Source organism: Myotis lucifugus, unplaced genomic scaffold, assembly GCF_000147115.1.
Source record: "Myotis lucifugus unplaced genomic scaffold, Myoluc2.0 scaffold_43, whole genome shotgun sequence".
NCBI lineage: Eukaryota > Metazoa > Chordata > Mammalia > Chiroptera > Vespertilionidae > Myotis > Myotis lucifugus.
This window is the reverse complement of record NW_005871091.1, coordinates 1,968,382-1,977,306: the sequence shown is the minus strand read 5'-3', so window position 1 is coordinate 1,977,306 and position 8,925 is coordinate 1,968,382. Positions and strand designations below refer to the sequence as shown.

Sequence of the window (8,925 nt, the reverse complement as noted above, 5' to 3'; positions counted from 1 at the left end):
GGGAGGAAAAGTCGGGGGGGGAATCGGGGAACAGGGAAGGAAAGAGAATGGAGAGAGGAAAGGAGAGAATGGAGGAAGAAGATAGTGGGGTGGGGGGTTAATGGATGAGAAGACAGGGAGTTCGGTGGGGCAGCAGGAGAAGAAGGAATGAATGGGGTGAGAGATGGAGGGCTACAGGGGTGAGGGAAGGAGGAGGGGGATAGAGAGAAAGGCAGGCACCGTTGCTCAGAGTCCTTCTGGGGCTCCAAGGGGCTTCGTACTCCAGGTCCTTCCCTGCTTGGTCCTGAAGTTGGGACTGCACTTCCGAGAGCCACGGCGAGGTCTCCCAGCTGCTGGCAGAGCTGCAGCCGAGGCTGGAATGCCGAGTGCCTGCCGCTCACACCTCTTGGCCTGGGACCTGGGCGCTCGCTCATCAGCAAACCTGTCCGGTGGGTTGGTCTGCAGTTGGAAAAGGAACACCCTGTGCAGCCTCGCACAGCTGGGGCCCCGGGAAGGTGCCTGCTGCAGCCAAGGCCCAGAGAAACCAGTCGCCAAGGGGTCCCCTCAGCCCTGCACACGTCTCAGGAGCAAGCCCAACCCCACTCCGTCCTCCCTCTTGGGGACAGAGCCCAGGGGAGCCCAGGCCTCCAGCCAGCCCACCTTATACATTGGATGCAGCCTCTGCGGTCTCAGCATTCCCCAGCCAAGCCCTGCGTTGTTTGTCTTACCCCCGCCAGGCGCTCCCTCTCCCTCTGTGTGCTCTCTGGACCTCAGACATTCTGTCGCTCGCCCCAGCTTTGACTTACTCTTGCTCCATTTGGACAGTGGAGTCCCTGTCTATCTTCTGAGAGAGCAGCCTGTGCTTCATCTAACAGGTCTGCTCACAGGCCCTCCAGCTCTCCCTGGAGAGTAAAGGAAATTAGACACAGGATCACTCCTGCCCAGAGGTTTGCTCCTGCCCAAAAGACCCAGCTATTGCAGTGGCTGAGCATCGACCTAGGACCCAGGAGGCCACGGTTTGATTCCCCATCAGGGCACATGCCCAGGTTGCAGGCTTGATTCCCAGTGGGGGGCGTGCAGGAAGCAGCCAGTCAATGATTCTCATCATTGATCTCTCTCTCTCTCTCTCTCTCTCTCTCTCTCTCTCTCTCTCCTTTCCCTTCCTGTCTGAAATCAATAAAAAATACATGGGAAAAAAAAAGATCCACTGTTGTATGAGACTTGAGTGCCCCTTATCCCCAGTGCACTCCTCCGGAGAGAATCACTCCGACTGGCGGCCCTGTGGCCTAAGGCCGGCCATCGGGAGGGGGACTCAGAGGCTGGGAGAAGGAAGCTGTGAGGGAGACGGTCTGAGAACCGAAGGCGAGGAGAGCGAGGTGTACAGTGGGGGTGGGACAGGTTGAGCCCTGTCCTGGTGGAGGACTTCCATATCAAGCTCGTCCCACTGGAGACTCCAGGGAAAGCTCAAGTTACCCCGATCTTTACCTGCCCCTCGTCCCCTCTGCTTCCAGCACCTCCCAATCACTAATCTGCTTTCTGTTTCTATGGATTTGCCTCTTCTGAGACTTTGGATAAACAGAACCAGACAAAATGTGACATTTCCCGCCTGACTCCTTTCACTCTGCCTCGTGTTTTCAAAGTTCATCTCGGTTGTAGCACAGATCAGCACTTCATGCCCTTGGACAGTGAACAATATTCCACTGCAGGGCAATACCTTTTGTTTATCCATTCATCTGCTGACGGACATCCTGGCTGCTGTGAATAGCATCATTGTGGCTAGTGCTGCCCGGAGTATTTTGTTTGAATACCTGTCTTCAGTTGTCTTGGGTGCTCTACCTAGAGGTAGAATTGCCGAGTCATGCGGTTTTGTGTGGTGTTTGAATTGCAAAACTTCCTTGATGATATTAAAAGCTTTCTGCGTCTTATGTGGAGTGCTTTTCTGTGGATGTGCCAAGAACTCTGGCCTTTGCATGTTAGTTGGTTCAGGTGTTTGGTTTTTGGAAAGGAGATAATAGTTTATAATTTTTCACCATGTGGAAACGAGGTTTTGAGAAGCAAGGATACCTTCTGACCTTGATATGCTTCTTTTCCCAACACCACTATTGCAAATGCATGAAAAGTCCATTGTGAAAAATGCATAAAAGTTTCCCTAAATTTGTTTGCTGCGGCTCAGAAGAATTATTACCTATGCAATTACTGCTTTATGTAATAATTGTATCAAGTCATTAAGTGAATCTTAGAGGCAGAGCAGTGATTATGTGTCTGGAGTCTGCAGCCAGGATACCTGAGTTTGAATCCTGGCTATGCCATTTACTGGTTGTGAAATCTTGGGCATGTTTCCTGACATAAGAAGCAGCTCTGGCCCTGGCCTGTTTGGCTCAGTGGGTAGAGCACCGGCCCACAGACTGAAGGGTCCCAGGTTCAATTCCAGTCACAGGCTCAAACCTCGATTGCAGGCTCCATCTCCCACCCCGGTCAGGGCGTGTGCGATAGGCAACCAATCGATGTGTCTTTCTCACATCAATGTTTCTCTCTCCATGTCTCTATCTCACTCTTCCACTCTCTCTAAAAAACAAAAAACAAAAAAATCAATGGAAAAATATCCTTGGGTGAGGATTAATTAAAAACAAACAAACAAACAAAAAACCACACCACACACACACACACACACACACACACACGCAGCTCTGTGCCTCAGTTTCCACATCTGTTAAATGGAGCTAATAACAGCAACTTAGAACTGTGCTTGGAATGAGGTCAGCACTATATGAGCATATTTTGAATGTAAATTCACAAATTTGTCTAATTAATTACCAATACCTTTAATCAGCATAATCAACAACTAAATAAAAGTACAACTTCTTCTAAAATCTTACTGATTTTAGTTTTGACAATGATCCAGACTCACTAATCAGGACAGAACAATAAATTAAACACACATTATCCTCATGGAACTTCCAGTCCAATGTGGGACAGAAATGAAAAACAAGTTAACTTACTAATACAATTAATTAGCAACATAAGCAAAAGATGACTGGGAAAATAAATTTCCTAAGAAAGTCCTTGGTCAAATATAAATACATTTTGGTTTAATCACATTTAAAAATGAAAAAAAAAACAAGTTAACTAACAATTTGCCTAATTATAACTTATGATGTGGCTAGGTGAAGAGAATACAGCAAATAAATAAAGTTATGCCTATAAGGTGTTTGGGGGAGTTCCTGGCCCTTAGAAAGTGTGCAATAAAAGGTATCTTTTATTACTTATTATTCCAATAATTATAATTTATCCAGTTTTTTAAAAATATATTTTATTGATTTTTCACAGAGAGGAAGGGAGAGGGATAGAGAGTTAGAAACATCAATGAGAGAGAAACATCGATCAGCTGCCTCCTGCACACTCCCTACTGGGTATGTGCCCACAACCAAGGTACGTGCCCTTGACCGGAATCGAACCTGGGACCCCTGAGTCCGTAGGCCGACGCTCTATCCACTGAGCCAAACCAGTTAGGGCTATCCAGTTTTTTGACCTGTAAAAAAACACACCCATCTTAAAGTTTTGTGCCCTCTAGTGGACACTTTGAGTCATAGCCAGACAAACAACTGTGTGTTTTCCATGTTTCAGCTGCTATTTAATGAGCTTCTACTCTTGGGCTGCCCTGCACCGCACTCCACAGGCCTGTTACACAGACTCAGGGAAGGATAGAGAACCTAACCTCTCAGACTTCTGGTGGACTTACCTACAGCTATCCGACCTGTAAATGTTGCCCTGTCTTGTTACCCGGGCTACGAGCTTCTGCTTAGAATGTCGTCATCCAAGGTGCAGACCTCTGCTCTGTCGTTCACCTACACTGTGGGCATCAGAATACCACGCTCAGATCTAGTACGTGTACCAAATGCCAGGGAAATTTACTGAAAGTCCTATGGTTCTTTGCTTCTGTTTCCACCAAAGATTTCCATGCATGTAGGTCTTTTGGAAAATGACTTTTGGAGCCCAGGAGGTTTTGCTCATGACCCCTGGGCTCACAGAAATCAGCCAAGTGAGAGTTGTTCAGCTTGGCATAATCTCCCTGTTGAGTTTTCACCTTTAATTGGCCCCTTTCTGATATTCTAATGGACTATTTTTGTGTTTGGGTGGATAGGACCTCTCCAGGGTCAGTAAGGCCCCAGGTGTTAAAACATCAGAATAAAAAGACAAGCTTAATACACTTCGTGTGAAAGACTTGGTGTTAAATGCAATGCTGTAATTTTCTGTAAAGTATATTTTTATTGATTTCAGAGAGGAAGGGAGAGGGAGAGAGATAGAAACATCAATGATGAGAATCATTGATTGGCTGCCTCCTGAATGCTCCCTACTGGGGATTGAGCCCCCAACCGGGGCATGTGCCCTGACCAGGAATGGAACCATGACCTCCTGTTGCATAGGTTGACTCTCAACCTCTGAGCCACTGCGGCCAGGCACAATACTGTAATTTATGTCATGATTAACCAATGGAAAACCATCACCACCGTCGACGAAAGATCGTCCAAACCTAGAGAACGTTTTATAAGAGTCCAGGCCACATTTTGAGAACATGCCCAGAAGCAAGAGCTCAACAGATTGAGAAAATGCTCTGGAAAATGGCCGTTTTGCAGCTTGTGTGGTAAATTCTGGTCACTGAGCTTGTCAGAGCTGCATTACACTCCTCCCTCCTCCCCACAGCTTGCCAGGTTATCACGTAGCCCCTTTTTCGTCTACACCATTAATTTGAAACACATTTGTGTTTTGCTGGAAATAATCTCATGCTATCAAAAGGGTTAGTCTCTTTTTCCGTATCATTATCCAACAAACACAGTAACATCCAGAGGTTTTGTTCTTTCCGATTCATTTGCTGGTTTCATGGCTATAATTTTCTTTATCTGGCGAGGTGCAGCCCAGAGCTACACTTGTCACCTCTGAATGATGTCTTTGACATGAATAATCCTCTTTTCCACCTCAATGTTTTCATTACTCACTAAAGGATCATTTAGGAAGCAATAGGAAGTTGCAAGCATTTAATCTGACCTGAAGTTCAAGGTGTGCATTCGATACGAATAATTATTCATTTTCACGAGAAATTAAATCTTCATTAATAAATAATTTATAATGCTTATTTCTAAATTTTACAAGGATGATGTTCAATTTAATCTTAATTTTCATTGTTCCTCGTTTTTAAAAAGTTAAGCAGCCTTCTTATTTGGAGTTTTCTATTTCTCCTTTTCAGTTTTTCTTCTCCTCTGTCACCATTATATGATCTTGACTCATATTCATTTCAGTGATTCAAAGGATTAAAAAATGATGTGTAGCTGTTTCCAAACATTCAAAAATGCAATAAAATTGAATCTAAAAATGTAAATCAGGAGTTAGAAAATAAAAAATCAGAATGGTCTCACATTTCCAAAAATGATTTTTCTCTTTATCTGTTCAAAATTGCTTCGAAAATTGAGGGACAAAAACAAAGAGATTATTCATTAAAGCCAAAATGTTTACTTAATTTGGGAAAATTAATTAAATCTTATTAAACATTTTTTTTATAAAAAAATGAAACCACTCACTTCCAGTGTCCCATGTCCACCTATTTGCCAATGTAAAGGATTATAATTTAGTCCCACCTTTCACGTGTTACATCTAGGCCTATATATTTATATGCAAATTCAAGAGTGAGATGAATTGTTATTTGCAAAATGTCCCTGGGTTGCCAGGTGCGACTGTTGCAAACACTACAGTAATTACTGGATAGAACTGAGCTTGGAAACCCAAAGGGAGGCCCGCAGAAGTCTCTAAGGACAGGAAAGGGTACGTGGTCATCCAGGCTGAGAGGAGTGCGCACGCTTTTTCTCTGACCTATTGCTTCTCCACCCTAAAGGCTATTAAACAATCTCCCCCATCAGCAGCTTCCCACGTATGTCGGAGCTGAACTCGTGATAGATTGCCCAGACCCAAACCAGCTCAAACCCGAGGCTTACTGGCAAACAGCAAGGAGAATAAATTCTCTGAAGGCGGCCGGCGTGTTTTTACTGGTTTTACCCAGGATCATCCCAGGGCGTCCCTTTTGGTGAATGTATGCACGCATTTCTTTGGGGCTGTTCACTCTGGTAAATCCTTAAAGTCGTTTTTTCATTTTTATATTAATACCTGTAGGTAATGATTGACTCCTGTAGGTCCTACCTCCAAAATACCTCTCACTTCTCAAATGTTAGTGTTGTGAGAACCACCTGGAGAGAGCGTATTTAAAACGCAGATCACCGAGTCCCAGCCCTAGAAATCCTAATTACCTACAGGCCCAGGATCTGCATGGGGGAGAAGCTTCCAGGACGACACTCTAAGAAACAGGGGTCTACACCAGCACCCCCTCTTCAACGCCTCAGTAAAGAGGCAGGCCCTCCAGTTTCTCACTGCAGACTCCCCACTGACATGCCGCCCTGGGGCATGTTAACAGTGATTCTCATCACCAGCTGTATCTTGAAATCACCTGGAGAACTTTCAAATATTGACTGACGCCTGCGCCTCGCCCACAGCGCATGAACCCAGCCTCTCTGGGAGTGGGGCCCCAGCTACCAATGTGATTTTAGGGCAAACGCAGTGGTTTTGACTGTGCAGCCAGGGCGAGTGATTGTTCTAATTCACCCACTGCCTCCCTTGCTCTTTCTCACCCTGCCTTCACGTATTCTAAGATTTCTTCTTGCCTAGAGCAGAGCTTCCCAGCCTGAGTCCCAGAGAAGCCAGGCGGACTGCAGGTGTGGCAGGAAACCCTGATCAGTGCGCTGGCCATCGGCCTGGCCCGTGGGCTCCAGCTGTGAGTAGGCCCGCCCCCAGCTCCTGGGACGGTAGCTCGGGGCTGGCTGGCGGTTGCTCTCCTCTCCCCTCCGGCCCCTGTGGTCTCCGGTGCCCACTGCAGACAAGGTGCCAACTGAGGTGCAGAAGGAGAACAGGTCCCAAGTGCCCAGGAAACTCAACGCTAAGGTATGGCCGGCTGGGAAAGGGGGGTGACGCGGGCTGGGGTGGGCGGAAAGACCAGCAGAGCCCGATGGTCACTGGTGTGCCCTCTGCATGGTCCCAGGGTGACGACTCCAGCGGTGCGTGTGTATTCTGAAAACCAGTGGCAGTATCATTTGAAAAGATTTGATTGGAAAGCATGAAAATGGATTTGAAACCGACTGGCATCATTACATTTTAACAGTAACTGTTCTCTCTTTTAAATGTCATTTCCATGCTGATGGTTACGGTTGCTTAAAGATTTATCACCTACTTGTGGGGTTCAAGTTTGGGGTTTCATTGATGGTCGCTAGCTATGATGCAAAGAGGAAAGTTTAAAAGACTTGGTTAGAAATTGCTGTGTGTAGCAAACATCACCCGTCAGAAAAAGTCCCCAGGTGCTAACGGCAACTTATGTACCTGACTTCCAAGGGTTCAATGGTATAAAAGTTGTGAACTTGTTTACCACCAAACTCCACAATGTGGGTGAAAAGTTAGGCCACCAGCTAGAAAATGCTTGCAATCTAAAATCAATAAATGACTAGTACCCAGAATGGATAAAAAATGCTGAAAAATCAGTAAGAAAAGGATGAACAAGCAATAGGAAAAAAGAGGAAAAGTCCTGATCAGGTGCTTCCACAAAAGGGAAAATCTGAGCAGCCAAAAACAAAATGCCCAAGGTCACCAGCAATCACAGAAATGCAAAATAAAACAAAATATGGTTACATGCCCACTAAATTGGATTTCATTCCATTTACATGTAAAAGCCTGATAACTACATATTGTTGAGTTTGTGGCATAACAGGAACTCTTATAAGCACCTTATAAAACTGGCAATACCTGGCAAGATTGAGAACATGCCTGCCCTACTCACTGTGTGGTTCACGGACCAGCAGCATTGGCGTCACCTGAGAGCTTAAAACTGGAGGATCTCAGACCTGAATCAGAGTCTTATGATTTTAATGCGTCAGAATCATTTTCAGGCCTCCAGGTACCTTCAGTGCCTGCATTACTGGTTGAGAAGCACTGCTCTGTGACCCAGTGATTCCACTCCAAGCATTTATTTTAAAGAGAACAATCTTCACAGCAACATTGTGAATAAAAACAGAGCCTAACCCTAGTTCAGTAACAGTGGAATGAATAAAGTAGGGAGTAGCCATATAATGGAATACTATACAGCCAGGAAAACAAATGCACCACAAGTGTGCATGTTAACATGGGTGGTATTCACAAGTTACAAAGATGAGGGCAAGAAGCAGATCACAGAATAACACATTTATTATTATCCCGCTTATGTATTTATTTGCACGTGTGTTTTATATATTCTGTATTTCACAATTAAACATTTAAAAGAAGTGATGTTCTTGGAAACCAGTTTGAAGTGTCACATTGAAATATTAGGATGTTTCTCTGGGAATTTCATACAAATTCTATAATATCCTCCCGAATGGTTTCTAGTTCATTTTCCTATTGAAATGGTTTAAAATAAAAATGTTAGTGTTTCACTAGGCCACATATTGATGTCCCCAAACCCTTTCCACTTCAACCCCGTGGGCTGCTCAGTTGTTTTCTTCGTGGACCGTGACATGAAACATCGCAAAATAGGGATCCAGAGGCCAAGTGATCTCGAAGGTCTTCAAGGTCCCAGCCTTTCCTTGCAGCTTCATCTGTTGCTCAGCTCCAGATCCCAGCTGGTGGATCCTTGCTGTTCTCTAAAGATCCCAAGAGGCCACTTAAGCCCCCTTCCCATTAGGCTTTGATCAAACCCCGTCACCTTTGCAAAGGGGGTTCTGAATTTCTGGGCAGGATGACTACTCCTTTGTTTCCAGAGACCTCAAAGACCCGATCAACTAGCCATGTGTAGTTGTTTTGATATCTTTCTCCTCTGCTGGACCATGACCAACTCTAGTGTGTGATTATACTATGTAGTGTATCTCTGTAACATATTAGCGT

The 8,925-nt window shown here is 45.1% G+C and overlaps 1 protein-coding gene across 1 annotated transcript in view; it reads right to left on the bottom strand.

Annotated features, from left to right (window-relative positions):
* The window catches only part of CUNH9orf152 (chromosome unknown C9orf152 homolog), a 6,296-nt gene extending 4,192 nt beyond the window's left edge, over window positions 1-2,104 (bottom strand). Inside the window, exons 1-2 of the mRNA XM_014455200.2 lie at window positions 2,044-2,104; window positions 220-369 (exon numbers count right to left, since the gene is read on the bottom strand). Of these exons, the coding sequence (XP_014310686.2) occupies window positions 220-369; window positions 2,044-2,104 (211 nt within the window). The remainder of the gene's footprint in view (window positions 1-219; window positions 370-2,043) is intronic.
* Window positions 2,105-8,925: the final 6,821 nt, after the last annotated feature.